The following is a 27877-nucleotide window of genomic DNA, read 5'->3' on the forward strand; positions in this document are numbered from 1 at the left end:
AGTATGGGCAGGGTTCTTTTTATCAGTGCCTGGGGATGATCACACTGCAGCAGTCTGTGTTCTCAAAGTAAACCTCCATTTGTATCCTAGGGATTGGTTTAATAAAAGGGGTGGGGCAGGGCAGGAATAGACACACAACATCACCTGCAGAGGGTATCACAACCAGGACAGAAGATAAGGATGCTAGAGAAGGACGGGGCCTGGAGACAGGCCAACGAAATGACAGAGGAGGAAAAGAGACCCAGTACGACACAGGGACTTGTTGTTCAGAAGAAACTGTTGTAATTGCAGGGATAGTTGCAAAACAGCGTTAGACCTGGGAAGTTGTGTTTCTTTCCAACAGGTTTACAGAACAAAACGCGATGAAGGACAAAGAGAAATTAAAGCAGAGTCACTTCCCCAAAGCTCCCTCCCTCCCAACCCGCGGAGCACCTCCGCGTGCTCTTTTCTGCCAAGGACGATGCCGTAGGGTGTCAGCGCCTGCCCTTCGGGTTTTGTCTGGTCTCTCATCTCCTGCATCCTTCCTGTTCATCACAGCAGACAATAGAGAAAGAAAGAAAAAAGGCATCAGTTAGCAAGGCTGCATGGGACCCACATCTCATCTTTCTAGCGCGGCAGCCTAGCATTCTGCTATCCACCATGTGCAGAGTATGCAGTATATACATGTACGTAACAACTACAGTTCCCTCTGCAGCATCTCTTGTTGGCACAGCTCCTCTCTCTCCCACCAAGGGAGACCCAGCCAGCTTGGTGCCTGTTTCGGCAGTACTGTGGCCTACGGTCTGTAGCCTGCACCTATTCCGTGACCTGCCAGAATATGTCCCCTCCTTCGCTCGCAGTGTATCACACCAGCTTGCTGGCTGGGCTTGGCTGACCTTCTGATTCCTGTGCCAGAGCTCAGTCCTGGTATTATTTGGGGAACTGGGGCCTCCTCCTGCCATCCACATTTATTCCCTTGTGAGTTCAAGGCAATAATTTGCCTCCACGAGGACGAGGCAGAAAGCGACAGTGAGGCTTTTCTTTGGTCCACACGAGCCATTGCCCATTTGCTGTTTCCTGCCTTTTTCGAGAAAGAAACCTGCCTGTTTTTCCTGGGCTGTGTGCAGAGTGACTTTTCCTGCTCCAGAGTACCCTTTCTTTACTTTCCTCTCCCCTGCTTCCTCATCACCAGGTCTCTAACAGAAACCAGAAGATACTTTTTTCTTAAGTTAATGCAAGGGTATTACCCTTTCAATGCATTTTTAACAGTGAAGATTTCACTGGTTTCTTGTCCTTCTCCCTAACAGACCATGCAAACAGAGGCTCAGGAAGGAAGGAAGGAAGAGCTGCAGAAGCTGTATTTTAATTGTGAGTGCGCCTTCTCGTTTTGCCTCTGAACGTTTCCACAGCGACCCCGTCGGCTGCATTTCTCGCTCTGGCGGTACGGTGGCACGCTGTCAAAACGCTGACAAGGACAAGGGGGTAGGCTCGCTAATAAGGCCTTCTATTTCAAATCTCACTGAGACGGCTGCCATTGTAGCAAAGCTTCTATATCAGGTCCTGAGCTACATGAAATCCTATTCCGAGCACAAATAACACACCTCATTGTATACGACTTCGGCAGCTCGCCGTTGCCCTGCACTGAGGTAGGGTTGCGTATGAACACTTGGAAATTCTAATTTTGAGAGAGAAATCGCAACCGCTCCTGGTAGTTGAGGGTGCACCTGGGACTTGAACAGTGAGGTGTGGCCTCACAGCTCTTTTTTACTTAAGGGCGATGCCATTTACACTCGTGACAAATCTCAGGGCGGTGATAACCACTGTAGCATGCTCTTGTGCTAGCACCCACCTGTCATTCAGTGTATAAAACAGTAGAGCTTCAAGAATCTGCATGGCTCCAGAGAGCAGCTCGCTACCTTGGCCTCATTTTTACAGCAGCACAGCTACAAGCCACGTGAAGCATCGCAGAGCTGAGGGCAACAAAGCCCTCGTGACGTGAACCTGTTCTTCCCAGAACACAGACCGTACGCAACTGGACTCTGTACCAGCCAGTATAGGCTGCCTGTCCTTTTCCTAAGCAATGCCAACAACCATTCGCTCGCTTACTCTTCTCCGTGCTGTCCCGCCTTCCAACAGGCACTGTCAAAATCCATTACCGCTGCAGAATGGTACTATGGTATCTACTTGACAAATCCAACCTACTAGCTATTTTTATCTTTTTGTGCACGAGAAGCCCTGTGAGCCAAATTCTTTCCTTTGGAGCACCATCTTCCTTTTCATTTTTCTTTTTGGTGAGCTCTAACTTAAATTGTGGTCATTTGCCGAGCAAGTGTTCAAGTAGAACTGGAATGGAAAGCTGGGGGGGAAACAGCAGTAAACACCTTACCTGTTGGTTACGCTTCTGGCACGCTTTCTGTGGGATCCTTCTTGCTCTCACCTTGGCTACTCATTTCAGCTGAAAGCAAAACAGGACAGTTGTCACACGCTAGCCACCATACCCGTTCAGCTATCCCATTGCATAATAACCCCTCCGAGCCCGAAGTTTCACTCCGAGCACCTAGTGGAGGTGCCCAGCTCAAGAGCTTACTGACCCTCCTTGGTCTCTGCAGGCCACTGACAGAGACACAGGACCCTCCAAAGGGCAATTCAGAGTTTTGCCAGGAAATGCAGACTCGACCCTTGCCCGTCGCTGCTGCCACGTCACCGTGCTGCAGCAAGGGGGTTGTACAGATGCGTGATTGTTTCTTTGGCATCTGACAGGGAGGTTTTTCACAATCGGCCATGCTAACGAGGCCTGCGGATCCCTCAGCTCCCCTGCACAAGGAGCAAAAAAAAGAAGGATTCCCTGTGTGGAGCCTTCGGCTGAGATAGCAAAGCCTTTGATTTGAATGTCCGCGGGCTTTGACAACGTCCCCAGCGGGATGCGGACCACGCCGTGGGCCAGATGTGGATCCATCTCTAATTACAGAGAAACTGCCTCTGCCTCCGGCTGTTCTTGAACTGCAGACAGCAGGAGCCGGGGAGAGCAGACAGGGGCAACCGCATCATCTTCCTACACATACTCATTTACTCGCCTACGAACAGTTTACACAGACAACCTTCTATTTCCGTATAGAAGTACTGAAATGTGAGAAGGCTTAAGTCAATTTCAGTACAATCTTTGTCCAAAACAACATCTACATGATCTGGCATGCCGGACCGGTCCTTGCTAGGCTATGTACACGTACAAGAGGGCTCCTTCAGCACGTGCATTTTCAGAAGGAACATTTGGTATTTGTTCTGGAATGAACTCAGTCAAGGTCATTCGCTGTTGTTTTCTGTTTTTAACTTTGCTTGATGGTGTGGCCTCAGCTGTGGATTACAAGTCGTTTGATGTGGGGGTCAGGGAAAACCCTCACACCCGAATAGAAGATTCGGAAACTAAGGGGAGGCAAGGGGAAGCAAAGGGCCGACAGTTAGGAGCTACTTCCAGCCAGGCGGTATGACCTCTTCCCAAACTGATATCATATCAACACACCTGTTAGGACTTTGATGGATTACTTGTAAATTATTCATTATCCGTACGCAGAACGTATCCCGTAATGGCTTCCTGGATGGATGGAGCGAATAACAAGGAAAGCATCGGCTCCAGATGGCGGAGCTCTGCCACACATCGCACCGAACGAGGTCGCGTTCCTTCTATGTGTCTGCATGGCAAAGGCCAGATACTTAATAAAAAATCCTTACGGGAAGGCTGCTGCACACCGATGACAGCAGCCTTTCTCAGCCTTATTAAGCTGGCTGGTTTCTCCGGCTTGGTTTTCTGACAGTGCCACCAGGCTTTGCTCGTGTTTCTCCAAGATCTTTCTCAAATCACAAGCTTCCTTTGCAACCCGAGACAAAGCTCTGCTGGCATGCTGAACGAGCACGCCTCCTTCCCACCCATTCCCATTCTACAGGGATGAGCAGTTGGCCCCACTGCCGCAGACAGCACATTGCATTGACGTTGGTGAGTCGGAAACCGCTCAGGACCTCTCTGAGGGTGACACAAATGCCCAGTGGAGCCCTGGAGAAGCCCTGACACCTACAGCCAGTGGGAGGGCAGGAGGAAGCACTGAGTCCCACGCTGAAGGCTAGATATGTCACTACGATGCTTCCAACATAATCCTTTATGGTTAGGCCAAAAACAACACATCCGTGAAGAGCCTGCCACGAGGGCAGATGGAAGGACCGCCACTGGGTACAAAGGGCTGTGACTTGCCACCCACGCTGCCTCCCGGCAGGTTAGCCCTGGCGCGCTACGCTCGATCACGTCGCAAGCCCACAGTGCCCTTCTTACTGCTTCCCCAACATTTTTAGAGGTGCTGAACGGCCACCTCATGTCAACAGCCTTCTGCGCTGACAGTAATGTGCTACGGCGGCCACCAGCTCAGCCAGGTGCTCCAGCTCCAGGAGGCTGCCCACCACCTACACTCAGTTTTACCTGCTGCCCCTTCCGCACCTTTGTGCAGGGCTTGCTACAGCAGGAGCAGACGTTTCCGTGTGATGGAGACGGACATCTCTCTGCACTCCTCCTATCTGTTCTCTGATTCAATTCTTGCCTGCAGGGGAGGGCCTGTCTGCTTTTCCTCTCTCCATCCATCAAGCTGCTTAACAGCTCTCAAGCGAAGCCTGGGGAATGGCTTCCCCTCAAAAGCAAGCAAGCTCCCCGCAAGAGGACAATAAAATACCCTGGCACATGGCTTGCACTCGCCAGAGCCCGGCAGCTGAAGGGGTGGATGTGCTTTTGCAGCATCCCGCCTCTACCCTGTGGGACAACTACGTGCTTAAAGGTCAGGTAGTTGGGCATCACAGCGCGGCATCTAAGCAGAGAAGACGGGTAAATGGGAGACTGGAAAACTAAGCATAGAGTCATCCAGGAGAGACAGCCTGTTTCCCCCCAGAGGATATTACCCTGTAGACCCAGGCAGCAGAGGACAAAAAGTATGATTGTGTTGATTTAAATAGGAGCTCTGTCAGCCTCTTGCAAACATAACCTCTTTCTTCAGCTGCTTCCTAAACAATGTTTCCCTTTCCACCTATATAGCTCTGCGATAGCACGTTCAGCTCTAACTCCCGACTGCTCAGGAAAGCAAATTACCTATTTTGAATTGAACCCGCTGTGCCGCGATGAAAGCTGTGCACCTGTTTACTCGGTGGTTACCTTTTCCTTGGGTACTGCATCTACAACAGAAACGCGTGGCGGCGTTAGCTGCTGAGATCTTGATTTCGTATCGCTCCTGTCAGCCACGGAAGGTCAGGGTGCTGATGCCGAGCTCATCAGCTCGTGGCGGCTTAAGAAACAAGCTCAAGTTTTGGGTTTGACGCCTCTTTTGAGCTCACTGCCTCATTTTTCTTTTCTCCTATTGTGTCAGCAAGTCAAGACGCAGCGCTCCGCAGGCTCAGGATAAAAAAGGCAAGCAAGGAGCTCCATTATTAAAGGAGTAAAGAGCTCAAGCCACCTAATACCAGCTGGAAATTAACAGCTACCTTAGTAATCTTCACAGCTCTGGTGGAAGAGAAAAAATTGCCCATTCACAGAGAAACACCACCTGGGAAACCCACCGCCAATGGTGGGTTTTGTCATTGTTAAAAATACTAACTGGCAACTCTGTCCTGGGTAGAAGAAATTTAATTACCAGGGATCTTTGCTGCGGTTGCCGACAGCAACCTGCACGTTGGCAACAGGGCCCTGCATCTCTGTCTCTCTGTGCCCACTCAGGCTTACGTGCACCCCCAGCCCTGGCCCATCAGGCAGCCTTCCCAATGGACAATCACAGCCAACTTTCTGAGACCAGGAATTTCGGAAATATATCGCCACATTACATTACATCCCTGCTCGCTAGGTGGACCAACGCTGAGATCTAGCTAATCTCTCTAAATGCTGCATCTGTGGAGTGCTTTGTCCTGTGGCGCAGAACATGGGATTGAAAAACAGAGCTGGGCTGCCAGGGGGCAGCCGGTGATTTGCTCTTGGGCTTTCAGCTGCGGAGCGATGAGCTCCGATAGAAGGGGTCCAGAGGAAAAACAGGCAGTTTACATAACAACAACTGTCAAAGGGAAACTTATTAGGTTTTGTAAATGTTCCCTGTCCATTTATAAATGTGGGGGCTTTTACAGTGAAACTTGACGCTTCAGATAAAGCATGAGGAGTTAGATCTTTCCTCCATTTTTTTTTTAATTTTTTATTTTTACCACGCCATAGTTTTTTGAACGTGTACTGTATGACCACATGAAAAACAACCTTCTGTTACCATCCCGAGAGCAAGTTAAGTTGTGGAGGAGTGAAGGCTTCCCTTGAGAGCAGAGTACTTTTCTGCAGCTTGAGTAAACACACTTTTCCCATCATTTCATGTAACAGGAAGTTTGCAGAAAAGTTACAGGATGAGCTATGTGTAGAAGACTTTGTGAGATGAGCAAGAACGGAAACAAAGAAACCTACAAAGATCGGCACTTCAGAAGCCATCTGCTGACCCCTCTGTGCTGCGCTGCAGCGCGCACCACGATAGCTGTGCCATCGCTCCTCTTTCCAGCGGGAAATTCCTACAGACACTCCTCTGATAAATCTGAATTTGTTTTCTGTAAGTAGCTCATGCCACTCCAGGGATCAGAAATTAAAGCAACATAACGCGACTACAGATTTTTTGGCAGGTCGGTTATGGGGGGATGAGGAGAGAAGGCTGTTTTGGCTTTATTTGGCACGCTTACTATCGAAAGCATAATCTCCACTATTTACAAAACAAATGCAACAAAACCCATTAGGCATGCTTCCATTCTCTAAAATCGCAAAAGCTCCTCTACAGCCAGTATCAGCATCGGCCACCAGTTCAAATGCTGCAGCATGATCTGACAGCAGAGAAAGGAAATCAGCATTCAGTTCTTTGCATAATCGCTATCTCATTCTTATAGTCGTATTTCTGACTTGGAGATCTAAAAAAGTACACTTTGAATTGTTATTACGTAAATGCCAAAGAGTTTCAAGGGTGGATTTGGAATCAGTCTTCACCACAGACAGGGGACTACTCTGGGATAACTAAGAAGATGGTGACTGGAAAGCCCAATTCTGAGAACACTGCTTTTTGGAGTCCCCAAAGAGCACCCAAAGAGTTCCTGATGTAGTTCTGTTCAGCTATAGGAGTGCATCTGTGAGGGTGGTAAATTTTTGGCCTCACCAAAGTCTAAGCACCGGGGCCTTGATCCCGTCCAGAAAGAGCACAGAAGGCCTTTTTCTTGTTTACATGCTGATGGGCTGGAGCAGGGTCCCGGTACTCAGCCAGGCAGCTAGGTCACCCGCTTACTGAAGGTGTCAACCAGAACAATTTCATCAAGCTCCAAGTCGGGAGACTTGGCCTGCTAATGCTCATAAACCCAAGCAGAACCACTGCTGGGTCACAAAATCATCATAGTACTGTTAGCAGTACATGCTCTAGGGAGAGAACTTCTCTTTTCTACCAGCCTGAGCTACGCTGGGACTCCAAGGAAGAAGAGAAAGGAAGTCAGCTCAGAGCTGGATGGAGCCTGATGTCTATTAGAGGTCAGCACATGAGTTCACACTTCTACCCCTTGACAGAGAGAGACACTAGCTCAGAAATTTTCAGAACTATTCCTTTCTGACTACTCTCCAAAACCAGATACATCCTGGCCAAAACAACCTGTGAAACAAAATTCTTGCAGGCCTAACCTACTGTTGAGTTACAAGGCAGGCAGATTGAATATACCGACCGACCGGATAAACTGAGTCAATTAGCAAGGTGGGGGTACGACACTGAAAGGTACTTCCACCAGACTTCCAAGAAGTCCCAGGGACTCCGCTTCATGAGAAACATACTCTGCTGTATCTTGATGGGACACTCGGAACATGGCTCCAGACACCAGAGACCTAACTGGCATCATTGCATGAACTTGCATAAGTCTCTTAACAGGTGACAGTAGACATCACATAAATTCCCGGAGGACTCGGTGGAAGGCATCGTAAACCTCTTATTTTGAGGAGAAATGTACAGACAAATGCTAGAAAGCTATGCTACATATTCACTTTAGGACAACTAAACTATTAGAACAACTTACCATCATTACTTGAAGCTTCTGCTGCTTCGCATGTGAGTTCAACTTTCATTGGCTCTGCAGAAGTTTCCTCCTCCTCTTGCATCCCTGTAAGACAAGCCAAAGGAGAAAATATTATACTTAAGTACATAATGAATGTATAATTCTCACCTTCGCCAAGTGTGTGTGTATTTTTTTTTTCTTTCTCTCTCTCTCTCTCCCAGCACGCTCTTATCTTTGCAGACTCTGCTGCTGCATTGAGGCAGCTGTTAAGGAAAAGGGCAGAGGATATAGGGGGAGGAACATGGTTTGAAAATAATTGATCGAATATTTGCAGTTGTCTGCACCCGTTCCTAAATAGCAAACCCCATCATAGTGCGGGCTTCTGCCTCCCCGCCATCCTTTCCCTCATCATTTTCGAAGGAGCTCTTTGCTCATAAACAGCTATATGTGATGGGGACCTAATCACACTCAAGTTTCTCTAGCCAGCAGAATAAAAATAGATACTGTGAGAGTTCAAATACACTGGTGTTCAGATGCAAAACAGAATTTGAATGTAGGAAAATGCATTTTATTGCTGAAACTCCACATTTTTATCTCTTCTGCCTCAGGCTTACCTGGAAACTTAGATTCAATCTCCTAACAATATTTGAAATGAAGGGAAAAAAAATGTTTTTTTGCAGTTTCATACACAGTTCTCCTCATGCTCTGCCATTCAGAGCACTCAGAAGCCTGTTTTTCGTTGATTTTCACCAGGGTGCTTCTTGACTTTTGCAGCCACCGTAAACCTGTTGCACCTATCCCGCGGTTCAACGCCAGGATGTCAAGCTGCTGGTTGCTTAGCAATCGAGCCGTTCAGGCTGCTCTTGCGAGACAGGCAAGCGTAGCAAGGACTGGAATGTTTCATAAACGCTTTCCTTTGGAGCACAAACCATTTACCACCTCAGTAACAGATATAAAACAAAGTCCCACATTCAAAGTCTGTCCCTTTTCTGTACAGTTCTACTGTATTTTGTTTTGGTTTTGTATTTTTGTTTGTTTTGTCCCTAAACACGTATTTACCACTGAAGTTTTCCTTCTGATGTACCTGCAAGCTGACACACCTTGATGGAGCCGGTAGTCTCCCCCACGCTCCCTGTGACAGCAAGGCTCTCACAGGCAACTTCCAGCGTGCTCCTGAAGTTCTATTAAGCATAAAAATGCTGAAACAAAGAGCCAGCAAATACAGAAACCAACAAAAAGCAGCCACCAGAAAGCTTGGTTCACTGTTTCAGTGAATGTGGGGGAAAGGGCGATGGATGACTTTACAGTCAGAGAGATGTCACTCATCCTTTCAGTAGATCTTAGTTGTATGGCAGAAGCCCTTTGGTGGGTCGTCACACCACCAGTTTCACCTCTTCCTCACTGGTGTAAGTCACCGCCCTGCACAAACACACAAAATGCCTGAAAATGCCTGCGATGGTGAACTTGGCACGTCAGCGAATGCCGGTGATGGCCACTTCACGCGCACGTCAGATCCCTGATGCTCCTCCCGGGAACTGAGGAGAACGAGCTTGGTTTTCTCCTGAGGTTTCTCACACAACAAGAAGCCCATCGCTCTTCTTTGCTCGTGCAGAGGGTAAGCCCATGTCACTCCACCGTCAAGTGCGTACGCACACACCAGGAATTTGCCAAGCGCAAGGATGGTAACACTTGAAATCTGCCTGATTCCTTTGACCAAACTCACCATGAAATCTGGGCAGCCGTCAAAGCACTCCTTTTTGAGGAAGCTACTCTGAAAGATCTCATTTCTGCTCCTTTTTGATTAGCTTGGGGAAATAGCTGTACGCAGAACAACATTTGGGGAAAATGACTGCCCCGCCACCAGTGCAGCCCGTGCCGAATGCAGCGTTTCCCACCGGGACGCTCAGACGTCTCCTGTGGGGATCCGGGCTTCTCGCTCAGCACCAGCGCACTCCGACTGGCAGCTGATGCCTCTGAATCAGGCTTTGCCTCCTCTCAAACACCGTCTATTAACCAAATAAAGCAGATGCGATGTGACAGGTTGTGTCTGGGCTCCCAGCTCCTCTAACAGCTAGAGATACCGTGGCGGCTGGCAGCTTCTGAAGACGCCTGCATGGAGCTCCCCAGCCCTATCCCAAGATCTCCCATTAACTAGCCGGCATGCCTGGCTGCCCTGCGCTGCCAAAAGGTTTCTCGCTTTCAATTTCAGAAACCTCTCATGCAGCTGACAGGTGCAAAGGATTATTGGCATGATGCTAGCTGAGGACAGAGCCTAATTAAAGCCCCGGCACCTTGAGCACGTATGTGCGTGTTTGGGTGTGCACGTGCACGTGTGTGCTAATTGGGGCTGCTGGTGCAGGGAGTGGAAGGCATTGAGGGCCCTCAATACCAAAAGCTGAGGCCAGGAAGGGGGCTACAACAGCAGCAGCAAATCGGCCAGATGACCTTTCACAAGGTTCAGGGCCACGAACGTTGTCAGAAGAACACTAGTGGCTTGATCTGTGTTTTCCCCTTCCTCCCGAGACCAAATAGTTGAATTCCCACCCCTTCGGGGACTGGATTATGGCCACATCATGATTTTTATGGCATATGTTGATTGTTGCATATTGTGAGCAAGAACACGATAGCGAGAAACAACATTCAGGGACAAAAAAAGGCAGACGATATTTTAATCCTTAGCAAAACTGAGTACCACTGGGAGCTTTGCAAGGACGTTTGTACACTGTACCAGCTGATCTTAGGGAAGACTTTCAAACTCTTTTAACGTAAACCTTCATCTCTTCCCTTGCTCTTCTTGTGGGTGGGTGGTAGCTGTAGTCTCTACCCTGACACGTATGTGGAAAGGGTATGATCCACAAAGCTTCTCCCCTGCCGTGCCATAAAACTGAGCGCCTTGCAGAAGCAAGCCTATTTCACAAAAGCGGCAGAATCTGAACCAGACCAGAACCGCCTTGACAGCCAATTTATTCCAGAGGCCTCCCCTGCCCCCCACTGGTTTCGATCGCTGCAGGTTAGAGCACAAACAAGCAAGGTATTTCGGGTCTCTGAGCGGGAGCTGAGCGTTACGGACTCAGAAGAAGCCTGGGAGATGCCCCTTTCAATTCCAATTACCATTTCCAATCATGCTCCTGACAGAGCTCATTGCCCCAGCCCTTTGTAGGCTGCCTACAGAACTAGCAAAGCCGTGGGTGACAACTGGATTCTGGTGCAGGTAAGAGAGGCTCCCACCCTTTTTAAACACGTAAGATAAATATTTACTAGGGAGATAGAAATCTCTGTGCTCTTATTTCATTTTTTTTTTCTCCTTTACGGTCACAATCTGTCCGCGGTTCCACGTGGTTCCAGCTACCCCGCCACTCTTTCTCTGGGAAGCACAGCTCCCAGTTGAGGTGCTATGCACGACATTAAAATGAAGATGTGTTTGTGGTCTGTTAGCATCAGTTCTAAAAGTGCCTGACTACAGAGGTCTGATATCTGTCGCTTCCCCATGCTCCTGATAAATTGATAAGTGAAAAGCATAACCCTCCTCCTTTTCCCTCCTCACGAGGCTTATATCTATATCGAGCGATGAAATCGGGCAACTACGTGGGCTTAGAAGCTATAATGCAGAGCGATCCATAAAACTCATTTTTGCCCGATCATCAGCAAGGCTTTGCTGTATACTGAGGAGTGCCTTTGTAATCAGGAGAGAGAGGCAGGTTCCTCTCCCAGGTAATTCAAAGCAAAATCCTACCTCAGTCTCTCTAGAATCAATGAATCTCATTCCTGGAAGGTGCCGCAATTGGGTTTCTGCTCTCAGCTGCCCAGCTCCCGGGGGGTTATTTCTCACCATTAGCTGTTGAGGGAGCGGGGGAGATCAGGTGCTCTTGGCAGAGCCCAGCCTCCAACCTGCGCCTTGGCAGCGCCCTCCTGCCGGCCCCGAGCAAGGGCTTATCAGATGGGCTTTGAAGCACGAGGCTGGATTTCTGCAATTAGTTCCCAGCCTCTTCTAATGCCAGGGCCGAGCTTTAAGACAAACAGAATATGAGATTTCATGCATGAGTGAGGTGCGCCGGTGCAACCAGCCAACACCAAGATAACTTAAACCTTCACAAATCCCCCACCCTAGACGTCTTGCAACCACGTGTGAAATCCTTGCCCTAGGACCGTTCTGAACTCTTGAAGAAAAAACAGTTACCAATAACACAATGGTTCAAGGCTAGGCTATTTTTTTTCCAGTAAAACGGCACAGTTCTTGCATCTGGAAAACCTCTGCCCAATGGTTTCAGGTAACACCGCAGGATTTCTAACAAAATGCTATCCTGTCCATGGACGATTTGCAGCCGGGGGACATTCATTACATTATTTGCCTAGCAGTTGCTTCTGCTCTGGTTATATACCTTGAAAAAAATCACCTCCGTGGTTACATAATGTGAAAACGACATCGTAGCTATTCTGAGCGATCCAGATTTCCCTGATTCAGAGCCATGAAATACAATTTATTGTTTTTGCATTTAGCTGTAAATATGCTTCCCCTAATTGGGAGACAGTGAGAAAGAGAGGCTCGTTAAAATCTGAATTTCTCCGGCTACAGTGCAAAGGCACCATTTTTCATCCGCAGCCACAAAAATGAAAGACAAAGCTCTTCTGACCCAGAGCTGCATTGTCTGATCTGTCAAAACCGGTTCCATTTCTCTTGCTCTGCAAATAGCCAGGGCTGTTTTTCCCTTCTTCCCAGTCATTTCACTGTAGCCGTTTGCTAATGTTACTGTCAAGCCTTCACGGGCTTTGTTTACTGCTGTATTTTAGTAGCATAAACGCCGTTTCACTTAGGAACTAAGGGGCCTGGTTTGACTCCTATTCACCACCTCCATCTGGCACAAGTGACCCTTTCAGCCAGACCAAATTCTCTCACAAAAAAGATTTATGATCTTTTCATGTATGGCTCTATGTGCAAAACCACCCCCACCTGCTGCTCTCAGGGCTCTAAATCACAGCAGTCGTGGCCCATCTTAATTTTGTTATGCTGATGATCGAGGACAGTTTCTCCCTCGCCATCCTTCCACGATGCCCAGGTCGAGTATGAGGTGCGATCAGTGCAGCTTCACAAACAATAAACATCTCCATCTGTTACCTCTGGAATATTTTAGCTTGATCAAAGAACTCCCTGGTAATTAGACACCCTGGAGATGAAAATGAAATCTCGAGATTTCAGAGGAAGGTGTACTGGCTGGGAAGCCAGCTTCACCAGGCTTTGGAAGGAGCTGAGCATCATTTCATAATGCCACGTGCAGGCTATCAGGATTCACAGTCCCTTCATCATTAAAGGGAGCATTTATCATCCCTTTTGGCATCTTGGCTTTGTCTCCTAGGGTAACCAGTGCTGTGAGGCTCCCTGTCCCTCCAGTGCAGTGTGCATCGTGTCACCTCTGTGTTTGCGCGTGCATCTGTGCCTAAAGGCATCGCACTGCTTCCAGTCACTGTTCTTTCCAGCTCAAGCTGTACTGCAACTTTTTGAATGCGACTTAAAAGTGTCCTAGATCCACTTATTGCTATCCCCTTCCAGTTCTTTCTTAAACATACTCTTAGGAAATCTCCTTATGCCTCCTTTTCCCTAAAGGTGGAAATGGGAGCGCAGGGAGGATTGTCTCACAGCAATACAGCCCAAAAGACCCTTACAAATTGGGCGTCTCTAAAATCACTAATGCCCATCAGGAGCTCTTTGTATCCTTTGTCTCTCTGCCACAACAGGATAAACCTGCACGCAGCAGGCCCTTGATGAATGCAAGGGCATGTCATTTTAAGAAAAGGCCTTTCTGAGTTTTTACTCTGACAGAAAGGCCACAGTGCTGTTTTCCAGATGCTCTTTCTGTGAAACCTTTCATCAGAGAAGAGCCCTACGGCAGGCAATATCAGAAATGGAGCACCCGGAGGCTTTTATCGCATTCTTCAACTACTGTCTGTTAACCTAACTAAAATGTTGCCCGGTAGTATTCAAACCAGGAGATTACCTGGCCCGAACTGCTTTCAAGGCTCCTGTGCGCTATTTGCCTGACTGAAAATGAGGCAGATAGCATGCTCAGAGGTCTTACAGAAAGTGTAGGTATTCTCAAAACACAGAGGTCTCTAGGAATGATTATTTTCCTTTCTTCCCCATTCTGTCATTTCCCCTGCCACTACTGACCACTTACCAAAATTCCTGAGTTATGGGGTTCAGTTCCTGATCACCAGCACCCTGATGGTAAAGATGGTGTGAGGAACTGCAGCACTGGAGGATCTCTTCACGTAAGCCAGAGGAACTCTCCAGGTCTCCCGAGGCTCAGCCTCCACCAGGGAGAACCAGCTTGTGGGCATTTGGAAACATTTTCCTGCTCCCTCGGTTATTGGAACAAGCCTGCTGAGCAACCACTGCCTGCCCGAATGATACCAGCACATCCATCCCCATCACACCACACACACTGCCAGGCTTCTAGTCTGTCTCCAGATACTCTTGCACAGCAGGTTGAACCCCTCCCTGAGCCACTAGTCTGGGGTGAGGGCTCAGATCCTTAATTTTGAAGAGCTGCCCCAGGTGCCTGGTATCTTCAGTAGGCCTTGCTTTCCCCTCCATCGCAAACACCTGAACAGCCCGCGCTGCCGCTGGATTTTCCATCGGCATGCACCATGCCCCTTCAATCTCCCTTGCCACCTCACGTTCACCGTGCTTTCTGAACATTTCAAATAATCCTGATGCAGCTACAGCAAAGCAAGACTGTGAAAGCAAAGAGGCCCCAGATCTCACAAGCAGGATGGGTTTGTCAGAACATGGCGCTATTTATTCCAGGAATGGTGCAGAGATTTTCCATTCCCCTTTACAGGAGCCACCCCGACAGAAGAGGTCACATTGATCCTCAGCCTGAGCAGCTGTACCAGAACTAGGCAGGTTTTGGGAGGGGATGGAAGTGATAATTAGAAGAAAGAGAAATCATACGGAATGGGTGGTGAGGCAGAGGGTAAGAGCCTGAGAGGACACAAATAGAGAGTTGCTCGAGAACTGGAAGAGACAAAAGTCCCCGTCAAACATTACAACGCTCTCGGACAAGCCACCACATCTTTTACAAAGTCCCCAACCCTGGCTACGACGGCAAGAACAACAGGGTGAACCACGAGCACAGGACAAAAGGAGGCTTTGCCTGAGTGTCTTTTAAAGTGTAGCCAGGGCTGCTCACCCTTACGACCGCAACCATTCATTTCTGGGGGCACTGCTTCTGAAAGAGATTACTGCGGAGTCAAAGAGGAGCCCTGGAAAACACTGTTTGCTTCCTTTTCAAGGAGGCCTGCGGCCAAGTATGTGAAAAATGAGCTTCAAAGTGGCAGGGAAGAGCAGTGGAAGAGTAAATAAGGAGGGTGTGTGGTTCCACCTGAAAGGCAGCAACAAAATACTGTGTGAGAGAGGAGACTCTTCCCTGTAATTTATCCAACCCGCCTTTTGCAGCTTAAAATGGATGGGATGTTCTCAACAGCCAGAGGTGGCAAGGTTCAAAGGCCTGTTACCGGATGGGACCTTGCAGGCCTGCTGGAATTTGCAAACGTTTTCTGAGGTAAAGATGCAACAGCCAGCATGAGAAAGCGAGGGGGAGGGCAAAGAAAAAAAAAAAAAAAAAGAACAAAGAAGCCCACTTACTAAAACCCTGGGTAACCAGAAGTAGAGTATCCATCGCACCTGGCTGAAACATCTCGCTAGTCAGAAAGAGCACTTCCTTTTCTAAAGGCTCATCAGGTCCCAGCCGAGCACTCTGTTTTCATTTTTATAAACCTGCTAGCTTCCTAGAACCAAGCTGAACAGAATATGAAACTCATTTGCTGGAAAAGAAGTGGTAATTGGCAGCACTCAGTAACAAAGGCCTCACAGGTGATACTCATCATATCTTTTTCCCCTACCAAGACACATGTTTGGTAATGATCCTTTTTCAAAAACAATTAAAGAACTATACGCTGTTTTGTGTGTTCCTTTTTATACTGAGTTCTGCTCTGACTCTTTCACAGCCGAAGCTGTACAGCCAGCTTCAACTATACGGTGATTAACACAGATCTGCTGTCAAGGCATAATTTTGCTACTGAGACCCTCACCTGTTTCTGTTCTCAGACCTGTTGCTTCGGACCTAGGCAGTGACTCCCCAAAATGTAACAGATGTCTGAGCAATGCACATACACACACTTGCCCATGTATGTGTGTGCGTGCATATATAGTTACTTCCAAGGGCAGTAGGAAATTTATTGTAAATAAATGGCTGGGGGTGGTTTTCCCTCTGTAAAGGGGACAGCTGAGTGACAGATGACAGTGCTGGATGCGTTCCTGAAGGCGATGCTCCCCACTCTGCTCGGGAAGCGCCACGTGCCCTATGGAGAAAAGCCATTGCTGAAATCTGGCTGCTGGAGATTCGGGCTGCTTTCACTGTCAGAGGGTGTCATTAACGCTGATTGCTGCACCCAATTCTCCAGTGAAAGCCTGGCTTTCTCCTCTACAGCGCTAAGCCTGCCAATGCTAGCCAGCTTGAAAGGAACTGAGGGAAGAACACACGTATAGCGAGTGCTATATTGCTGTATTAGCTCCTAAGCACGGATGCCATTTTTCATTTCTACCGATAACTTGATGAACGTGAGAGAAAAATTTTACCACGATTGCACTATAAGGAGGCACCCGCTGTTCCTGCCCCGCTTTAATTGAGAGCTCCGGGTCAGCTCAACCACGCTGTGATATTGGAAGCACCACTCGGCACTCGTCTACTCGGTTCTCATTTTGGGGTGTTTATAGTCCCATCAAAACATTTCATATTCTGAATAAATTCGTTGTACCAAATGCTGAAATTGGTGGTGCCTGGCTTTCAAGCAGAGGACTGCTTAAGATAACTGAGCAATACCTGCAGCTTTTTTTGAAACAAGATAGAGCCCAGCAAGCAGATTCAGTAGGAGGGCAAGAGAAAATAAGTGCCTTAGTTTTACCTCCAGAGAGGAAGGAGGGCTGGAACCCCACTCACTGGCATTTCCCGGTCACATTTGTCCCCTGAGAGCTGAGGCTCAGCTGAGAAGAGCTGAAGCACTCACCTGGCATCTCCCTACAGGGTGCTGGCCCGGCAGCCTTCAGAGTTCAGCTGGGCACAGACAGGCCAGGGCAAGGGCAGGGCTCAGCTCTGGGTACCCCATGCCAGCAGGGAATGACCCCATCCTCCTTTCAACACAGAGCACACGTAGAAGTAAGCCATGAGAGGGGCCGAAGTCCCTAAGTCGCAGCACTGCCAGAGGGAACTGCATGCTACATACACCCAGACTGAGACAAGCCTCAAGGAACAGCCCAGTTACCACCGCAGTTGCTTCAGCTGGGTGGTGGCAATCGTGCTTTTCTGCTCAGCTTTTACTACTGATGTTCTGGTGAGCGAGGGAGGTGCAGAGCCAGACCGCGATAGCGTAGCTGGTGTTAGCTACTCAAAAATACTTGCTCCAGTCCTCCTGACGGTTGCCCATCTCCCACAACACTAGGAATGTTTCCAAATCACTAAAAAGCAAAACAAAAAGGAAGATTTCTCCAAAGCAACACCCAGAAAAGTCATCACCAGCCCTGGGTGTTACCACCCGCATCTTAGGAGCTCACCGCCGCACAGCGATCAGTTTTTGGCATTCCTGGAGTACTTCAGGGGCATTGACTGGATTTTGAGTACCAAATCTATCTGCTCTATTGCATGGGGAAAATTTTAAGGCAAAAGTCCAGGCATGAATTTTTTTCTGCTACAGAGCTTCCAGGAAAACAATTTTGCAGGCCAGGACAGAGCAAGTGTCGGTGCTGGCAGTCATACGCTTGCTTCTCTTCCTTGCGGAGAGCCATTATGCAGTGTTTTCTAAAATTGTAAATGTTCTTTCGGGCTCACAATGGGAAACAACACTAATATGCATCACAGGGTGTGAGATAAAATGTGCGGCGCTATTGTTGCCTTTGATTTGTCTTCCATTTATATCAGCTCTCGGGAAGAATTACAAAAAGACAGAGCTGCAGATTTTTCTTCTCAACTTTTTCACATTTAATCCTTTGTTTGGTTCATAAATGCTAGGGTCTAACTAGGATGCTACATCAGAGAGAGACATTTACATTTGGATAATGTAATGCAAAGAATACTAACAACTACAATCCTCCCCCCTCCAAACAGCTCCAGAGTACTTCCCACCTGACCTCAGCTTTGTAAAACAGGGATCTGGATTATTTGATTATTTGCTTTAAGCTGAATGTTTCTTTCTCTTTCTCCAGTAAGTCAGCATTCAGAGTTATTATTTTTTTGCCTTTTTCTTGATTAGTGGAAATCTCTGGATTTCACATGTACCAGAGACTTACTTGTGTGAAAAGGAAGCAAACCCAAATAGAGAGTTATGCCAAGGGTGGCTCGTGACTAGAGCGTTTTTTTTTTAAATTACTTTGGGTAGAAATTAGAGCGACTTGTTTGGAAAGCTTTGGCACAGTTTTTCCTCAACAATCTCACCTACACTCCAAATTATTGAAGATTCCTCAAAGCCAAGTTATATCTTGAGGCACCAAATAGAAATTGGAGGCCAAAACCATAAACCACATAATACACAGACTGCAGAAAACTCTATGGAAAATGGGGGGGGGGGGGGGGGGGGGAAGGGGGGGGCTTTCACTTTTGTCTGAATATGTTTCTTATCAGAGAATATACTTTCAAATAGGCCAGGATTTTTCCTTTTAGCACTGGAGATCATATCCCTTTTTCTCCATCAAACACTCCTTTAACACAGGGATTGTTCTAGATAGCGGCAGACGTAGGTCAGTATTTTCAAAAATAGGTGACTGAAGTTAGGAGCACTTTAAAATGGAGTTTAGATCCTGATTTTCAAAAGCTCCAAGCACCCAGCAGATCCAATTGGCTTCAAAGGGTGTCACTTCATAGGATGCTTGGGATGTGCTCAGCATTCTTGAAAATCAGGCTGCCTATCTGGCATCCTAAACGGGGATTCATAAATTCAGTGCCAATTCCCACTGCACTGAAGATGACGCCACCTCTAGGACCTGTGTGTAGAGAGCTCAGTGACATTATAACTAACAAACTGGCTTTTGCCTTCTTCTTCCCACAGCAGAGTTTACAGAACTGCTAATAAAACCGGTGTCCGTCATGAAAACTGTCAGACTCTCAAGTCTACTAAGATAAGTCTAATTTTCCTTCACACTGTTGAGCAGGTCTGTAACAGCTCCCCAAATCCACCTAAATAACTGATGGCCTGCAAAGGTTCCTTACAGCGAGGTGTCCTGAGGGCCAGCTGGAATACAGCAGCCATTGCTACAAGATACTCTGACACAACAATCATTAAAGTACCAAAATCCAGGCTAGCACACTGTAATCCTCAGCCCTTCCGTAATGCCATCCTCCCACAATGGGGTGCCTCAAAACTTAGAGGCTACTGCCCGTGATCTTAGCGCCAAAGTTAAGACCTCTGCCAATTAAGCCAGAAGAGAATAATTGTATTAGCAACTGATAGCAGCAGACGATTGTCCCACTAAAGGAGGATGACATCTATACATTAAAAGCGTTTCCTCAAGGCAAACTCCTTCAGATTGCTGGATTTGGACCACGTTTTATGATTTATTCATTATGAAGAGCTTCTTCGCTCATGAACTTGCAGATGCCCAAAGCCTTTTTATAAGACAACTTTCAACTATTCCAGGCTTTAAAAAAAAAAAAAAAAAAAAAAAAAAAGAAAAAGAAAGAGAGACATTGACATAGTGATTCCACCCTTGGGTCACCCAGCAGCAACTTCTCCCCTTCTTCTCCTCCCCTTGATGACCCACAGCGAGAGTACAACACAGAGCTTTTGCCAGCACATGGCACGAGGGTCAGACCTGGAGGCTTCAGATGTGCACTGTTTCTCGTGGTCCAGCTCCAAAAGAATTTGTACACCAGTGTAAAGGATTGCTGCTCCCTCCCGGTCTCCACAAATGCCTCGGTGTCTGTTACCTTTATGGGAATTACTGAAGCTTTCAAAAGAATGCAAAAATTGCTAATCCCCTGGTGCAAGTGACTTCAGCCTTGACAGACCTTTTCCTAGTCACAGATAAAACTGAAGGATTCAGCCATAAAGGATTAGGAGTGGTGTCACCTAGAATTAAGTCACTGGCCTTGAACCGTGTTTATGTTCAGCCCTGTCAACAGCCAGTTTCACCATCCTAAAAACAAGGTTTATTGAGTTTCCTTAAAAATACATATATATCTTGATTTCCTGAGTAGGTTTAAAGGTCTAGACAATTCACGTTATATTGCTTTATAGTTTCCATTTTTTACTACACTTCAGTGCGCTAAAAACCATCAACCTGACAAACAGTCTGAGGAGCCTCCAACAACTTCTTTTCGCAACTATTTGCAGGACGTTTCTATGTAGACAACAAAGGCAGAGAAATAAAATAAACCCCTTGGATAGCTCTTTTCCCATTGCATCTATTTTAAATACCACGGACTCTAAAGGACCGGCCACGTAGAGAATAGGCAGCTCTGTGCCTAGCCACTTGTTAGTTCCCAGCAAGTCTAGATACAGTATCTGTCCTACTTTGTTACCCTGCTATTCCCCCATAAACCCCAACAATTGGTCCCTAAATGAAGCATGCTTAAAGTCTGTAGCCTTTCAGTTACCAGCTGTTGCAAGTATCTGGGGGCAAGAGCAGACAAATAACCCTTGTACCTTAACGGGTTGACTTGATTCACAAAACTCGCCCACGACAATGCCCAGAGCAGGTTGAAAATCTTATGAGGGTCCTAAGCACAGAGTGCCACTGATCCTCTGCCTGGCAATACCTACCAGAATTTGGGAGTATTGGACAAGGCTGGCCTTGATGTAAGCACTGCATGCTAAGAGTTGAAGAGGAATTTACGCAGCAGAGGCTAGCCCAGATTTACACACATTAGGTTTGAGCGAGGAAAACAGTCTTGCAAAAATGTGAAAGCAGAATAAAACAAAACCTTACCTAAGCCTCAAAAGACCTCAAGCACCAAAAAGGAGGAGGGGTGGTTAAGTCTCCACACCGTGCCACTGGAGGCACACCATGCTTCACGTGTTGTTGTTCTGAGTCCTTCAGGTCCTGGGGTCTCTGCCCAAAGATTTTGCACCTTCCAGTCAATTAAGAGAAGGTACAAAACACCAGAGAAGTGGCATATACTAGCAATTATGATAAACAAAGCACATAACCAGCTACTTTCAAAGCAGATTTGGAAATGCCACTGGCTCACTTCATTCTGAGCACACTCCCAGGGAGAATGTCAGGTCACATAACTCCTTCGTTATCTTTACACAGAGGATCTCAAGTAAGCAGCAGCAGCCATCATAAAAATACTAACATTTCTTTTGGGGGAAAACAAACACAGAAGAAAAACACAGCATCTCTCTTAATAAAAGAGCCAGTTAGCACTTCAAAGATTACCGCGTGGTCTGTAAATAGCACCGTCAGTACACCAGGGAATCAAGCTCCTCTTGGTTTAATGACATCCCGAGTTACTTCAACAGGGGTAGCAATGTCACAGGCCTTCCCCATGACACAGAGCTACATCGTGTGTTCTTTTAGAGCACACTCTTTGCATTTTATTTCCCTCGATGCCTTAAAAATGCCAAGAACTGCAGTAGCATAAAAGCAGCATTTCATCCTAGCCTCAGCCAGAGCATTGCTCTCCTCCGGGCAGCGCACACCCGTTAACACCCACTTTGTGCACACCGTGACGGGGAGTGTTGGGAAGAAAGTTGCAGGGATCCTGCATGGTTGTGAAGAACCTTCTCCCACACTTCTCCCTCATCCACAGACAGTGTCGTGGATTTACAGTTTAATGGCACCTTAATGGCTTAGATATAAGTGGCTACATTGGTAGGCATTTAATTGTAGTGACGCAAACATCTGATGGCTGGGTGCTCTCCTTTGCCTGTCCATGTGAAACACAAGACACTGCATTCAGTTACATGGCAACTGCCCACAGGTACCTCTGAGGTATCCGACATCCCCCACAAAATCTGTGCTTCATGTGTTTAAGCAGCTCTCCCCGGTGCTTTATAGGAATGGAGAGAGGGAAGGATGGAGGGAGGGAGGGAGGGAGGGAGCTGTTTTGTTTTAAATCTCATTTGCAGTTGTATAGCTAAAGCTTGGAGATTAATAATAAAAGTGCATATGTGACAATGCAGAAACAAATGCTGCTCCATGTCAAAAGCAAAGCAAGACGCGATTTTATTTTTCTGTTAATTAACCAGCCTTTCATCTCAACTGCTCTGATCTGTAAATAAAGCTCACGAGCTGGTTTCAAACAAGTCTAGGAATTAGGCGATGAAACAAAACAAACTAAACCAAAACGCTCCAACCCAACAGTCTCTTAACACTGGTTAGCTAATTATGTTAGCCTTTATTCAGGGGGCCCCGAACGGAACTTTGTAATTGAAACAGATGAAAAGCAACAGCACTCTGGCACCGGCCTAAAGGGTGAGCGCGACCAGCTACCAAAGGCTCCCGAACGCTGCCAAGGGGCATCCCTGAATATTCTGAGGAAGAAGGGTGGGAAAGGAAAGACGGGGGGAAGGATGGAAGGGAGGATGGACAGACGGAAGGAAGGGAGAGAAGAAAGAACAAACCACCGATCCCCGACACTGGTATTACATCCGCCCGCAGCTATGCTGAGCCTCTGAGGATTTGCTTTCCGAGCTCCTTATTGAAATTGTTCAGGTCCTTAACTGATCTCCTGGGGGGTGAATCAGGGGGAGCCAGGAGGGGGGTTGAACAGCCTTAAGCTAATTAAGCAAGGCTGAGACATGCTTGATGAGATGGGAAAAACACGAGGCTTTTGAAAGGGTGAAAAATCTCCAACCATCTGGTAGTGGCATTGCAGGGAGAAGAAAGAGAAAGGACAAAGGGGCAGCTCTCTGCGGCGAGGAGGGACAGGACTCCTTTAATTACTGGGTCACCGAGACCATTACTGCTCCGAATGCCAGTGAAAGCCTGCAAAACAAGCTTAGGAGGCTCAGCAAAAACAACAGCTCTTAGCAAGGAAAGCATCCGCAAGAAAGTGAATCAGAGCAGTTTTCCCTGAGAGACGTCTGCTAATTAGAAGTGATAGGTAATGGATGGGGGCAGCAAGGCCCCCGGATCGCAGAGAGACTTTTCCCGGCGACCTCCCTACCTCTCCCCTCCCATTTGCTGTTCTCCAAGGCCCTGCAGATGGTGCTCTGTTTAAATTAATACCACCCTGCCAGCCAGAAGGAAGCTTCTGTTGTACTTGGCAATCCAGGTGAACAGCCTGCATTTAGGTTTCAGAATGAATGCCCCAGGTGTTTCATCAATATGGCACGCAGCTTATGCGCTCCAGCCTCTTCAGGCCCGGTTACGCCTCATCTGTGTTTTCCCATCTCCAAGACTGGCTAGAGAAAATCACAGCATTCAGAGGGCAAACTTCGCACACCGGAGCACGATCTGAGCTATCTCTGTACTAAATGGCTTTGTCAGCCATGAGCTGCAAAAGCGCCAGGGCACTCCCAATGAGGAGCCCTCCCCTGCCTTCTCCTCTCAGATGAGCTGGATGGGGCTACGGCAGACTACAGGTGCAGGCTAGCAAAGAGCAAGCTGCTTTTGACACCAGAAGTTGTGACCAAACCTGTGCCAAAAAAGAGTTAGCACTTCGCTAACTCTTGCCTTGGGATGCGACGATGTGCAGCTGATTTCTTTCCCTCCCACACATGCATTCTTCTCCAATTATTTCGGCCATGCACTGTGATCCAGTCTGATTCACGAGCTGCACAAGAGAAAGCTATATGCATCCTTGGGTGGGAGACCTCATTAACACATGAAAGCAGTACTGATAATCTAACACATCACACAGCACTGCTGTCTCCAAGATCAGATAGAAAACCCAGGCCCTGACTACCTGCGGCCATTAAATATGCTGCAGCAGTTTTGATAAGAACAAATGGTGTTAGCCCTGCTCTTCGGCCAAATCTCAATGTGCATTTTTCTCCCCTAGGTTCTCCTTGAAGGTTCATTTGGAAAGAGTTGCTGTGTCTTAAACTGTCACATTTTTATTCAGTACTGTTAAACATTGGCTGCATTTAATGGCAGAGAGAACAGTTTCACTAGCAGATACTGTAATCTCTGTATATATCAGTTTCTAAGATAACTTTGGTTCCTTTAGATAGGTACCGGATATATACGTACTTATCATCTGCTTTTCATGCTCGCATACTTCAAGAGCCAGCTGGAGCTGCAAGCAGAAACACATCCAGAAAATCTATTCCCCTCTACCTCCTATGTAAGGCTGGAAGCAGGCATGATTAGAAATATTCTTTGAGGATTTTTTCCTTTTTCTACTTTTCCATTTTTGAGCAAGCTTTCTAGCATTGCAGGACCAGAAGATTCAAAACCAAACTAAAAGAGCACCTGAACTTCTGGACACCATCCTGAAAAGCAGCTCTATTCCAGCTGGCCCTCGATGCTGTGGAGTGCTGTGGGGTTACTGAGCCATCCATCCAGTGTGGACTCTGGTTTGTGCAAGCAGATCAGGGATGAGACAAGCATCAACAAAAACAGCAATTGCATAAAGTGACCATAATAGCTGTACTCGCTATGCACTGGGTAGTTATTGTTTTGGCAGAAGGAGAGATGAGACAGACAAAACCACAGAGGATGACAGTTTTGGCACTCTGAGACCAGAGGGGGAGTTGTTATCTACAGTCACGTAAGAGGAACTGGAAAAGATCTGCTGTCCGTTGGAGGAGGCCAGAGAAAATGAGAGGACAACTCTAGCCTCTGTCAGAGATCCGACTTTGTAGGCTGATGCAACCACCAGAGATGAGTTCCAGACATTCACAGGAAGGACTGGGTGTGCTGGCAGGGACAAGGCCAAGAAGTTGTGGACCCATGAGGTGAGAAGCCAAGAGGAAGGGCCAGCAACTGAACTGCAATGAGAGCACAGCAGCCACTCAAAGCTCCCGGCCACGAGCATCCAATTGCAAGCAAGGGAGGGGGACAGTGACGGTGCTCACTGTTGGCCTCATACCCTGCTGAGCAGGCTGGAAACAAACCCGCTTTTGAGTCCCTCTCCATGCTGGAAGGACTCAATCCCTGACCCTTGTGTCCTAGAGATCCCTGCAAGGCAGCCATGGGGGAAAGCCCCCTCCACCCTTGCCTTGCATGATGGGCTGCTGTCAGTGAATGCTGTCTAAGTTAGAGTCCTTTTGACGCTCAGGGAGAAGCGCAACGACAAGCAGCACAGCTGTTCTACACCTGAAAGAGCAAGTCCTGCTCAGTTTTCTGTCCTCTCCGGACTGGTGGCTGGATCTTTGGCTGACAGAGGTGCCACGCTCGGGTACCTGCACCCCAGAGAGGGAGAGATGCTAAGACATGCCTTGCTGACTGCCTCCCCGGTTAGTCCGTGAGCTTCTCTGCTAATCTTCCTCGTTGCCTGGACAGCTGGAAGAATCAGGCAATTTAATTTCCTTGAATCGAGCTGCTGGAGTTAGATACCGATTTTTCAGCACAGTGACATCTTATTTTGAAGCACCTGAGGTATCTCCATTTGTGCCCATTTGATGTTTTTGTGCTACGTTTCAGGCTGACAGACTATACAAACACACCCAGCGAATGTGTTTTAACTGATGAAATACCTTGTAACCATGATAGGATTTGGCACTGAGATGGTGACTTTGCCGTGCTGACCCCCTAACTGTATACCATTGTTAGCTGTAACCAGGGGGCACTGAGAAAAGATTATTGACTTTTTCTTCTCAGAATCCAGAACACAGTTTAACTGATTTTCAGTCCAGGTAAGAAAGGTAGAGCCTGTAAGCAACTGCTTATTTCCTCCACCGAGAAAATGCTGAACGTGTAAACATGCTGTCTTTCAAGGGCTGTCAAGTAATGTAAGTATCAAGTGTTTTTTGACAGGATGCTGTAAATGGAATAAAGGAGGTTTTGGCCTCTGTGGTAGCTATGATTGCTGGCAGAGCTATGCCCTTCACACTCGTGATTGAGGGAAAAAACAAACAAACCAGGCTACACATCCAATCTATGGAATAATGAGACAAAAGGCCTACGTGTTCCAACGTTTCAAGCTATGGATCCTGCACCAGTGGAACAATAACGAAGGGCTTTTTGCGGTTGAAATTTGCCAGCTGAGGAAAGTGATGGATTTTCAAATTTAGGATAGAAAGCACAAGGAAAATCTGAATCTGGAAGAAAAATAAATGCTTGAGGAAAGAACAGTGTTAATCGGGTAGCGACTGATTTGGGCATCCCAGCAAATGTAAGGGAAAGTAAAAGACAATGCTATTCCGTACTCTTTGTATTTTGCCTGGACCTCTCAAACAGAAAACGGGTTGCTTTTGCCATTGCCCACAGACTGTCTACAGCTGCAGCCTGAAGCACATCATCCAGAACACCTTTTTTTGCTGCACTGGTTTAATTGCAGATTAAAATGCGTTCACAGCACACAGCAGTGCTCCAGGAAAGGGTCTTTGGAGCTCACAGAAGACTCAAAAAAGGACAAGCTGAACTTTCCATAAGGTAAAGGGAAGTCCCAAACAGCTGCAATCCCGCACCAATACGTTGAGGCACCACTATGGCACGATTAAGGTATGGGTGCAGCCACAGAGATGTAGGAGGAGAGATCAAAAGCTAGCTTCCTCCCTGGCAGATAATTCACAGCAATGAGACTCTGGGTCAGCTCGGGCTGCTGGGCTAACACCAGAGGCCAGGTATACCAGCAGTGACCTCAAGCTCATCTGGAGGTTGAAGTTTGATGAAAGCCAACCAAGTGCAGGAAAACTCTTCCAGATGGTGAGATCTGCTTGAGAGAACGCTCACCTGCTGACTGCATTAGGAAAAGGTGAGGGCAGAGAAAGCCTGCTGCCTAAAAATTATGGGTAACAAGCACACAAAGGAAGAGGATATGTAGGGGTAGGAGGAAATGATAACGCTTTGAGATCTGAATGATATCATGTGGGATTTTTCCTGCTCTGGCCAGCAGTAGTGAGAGGCAGATTTACTCTCAGTCTGGGTCAGGCCCTATCACTGCAGTCTCCACTTGACAAGCTGTAGGCATATCTTCCCCCTGCTGGTGTAATAGTCTCTCCTTGTACAGCACCAGCCTTCCTCCCCAAGCACCAGAAGCAAGGGCACCAGGGCACCTACGAAGCCAGTGTACCTCCCTGGCAGAGCCAGTGCCATGCAGAGGAAAAACACAGATCAGAGCTGAATCAAAAAGAAGGTCTCCTGACCCAGCCAATAGTGTGAAAAATGGTTAAATGCCTCCCTTCTGATAACAGAACACAGGTAAACTACTCACCCACACCGCTGGGCACAACTACAGTGATAAAGCTACTGACACAGAAGAAGGGACGATACATCCACCCCCCTAAAACAAATAAGAATGTCCGAGGGAACCAGGGAACCTTTTCATCTCAGGAGATATGATGCTTTCTTTGATTTCATTCTCAATCTGTACTCAAAATGAAAATGAAAAAAAAAAAAAAAAAAAAAAGCCCTCCCAGATCATCTCTTCCTACCCTCATTGCTAGCTTTTATTTTATTTTATTTTATTTTGCATAAACCAGCATAACAACCTGAGCAGCATGGCACGTTCTGCTTGCTGTACATTATATACAACATAAAGCATGGGGAAGCACAGAATTTTCAAAAGCCATCTCAGTTGGATCTTGTGCACATCCTGTCACGGACAAACTTTATTAAAGGTCAGAGTCCAAAATGAATCGTTACATAACAAAATTAAGCCTCCTGTTGTAGCATGCAGGGCACAGGAACATAACATTTGTCCCCAAGAGATCAAATTCTTACTTGCATACCTCC

General features: G+C 47.3%; 1 protein-coding gene across 1 annotated transcript in view; it reads right to left on the reverse strand.

Annotated features, from left to right (window-relative positions):
- Positions 1-294: 294 nt before the first annotated feature.
- The window catches only part of MACROD2 (mono-ADP ribosylhydrolase 2), an 856291-nt gene continuing 828708 nt past the window's right edge, over positions 295-27877 (reverse strand). The window contains exons 17-19 of the mRNA XM_084284713.1: positions 8065-8148; positions 2366-2434; positions 295-524 (exon numbers count right to left, since the gene is read on the reverse strand). Of these exons, the coding sequence (XP_084140839.1) occupies positions 2373-2434; positions 8065-8148 (146 nt within the window). The 3' untranslated portion in view covers positions 295-524; positions 2366-2372. The remainder of the gene's footprint in view (positions 525-2365; positions 2435-8064; positions 8149-27877) is intronic.

This window comes from Netta rufina (assembly GCF_964035555.1).
Source record: "Netta rufina genome assembly, chromosome: 3".
Taxonomy (NCBI): Eukaryota; Metazoa; Chordata; class Aves; order Anseriformes; family Anatidae; genus Netta; species Netta rufina.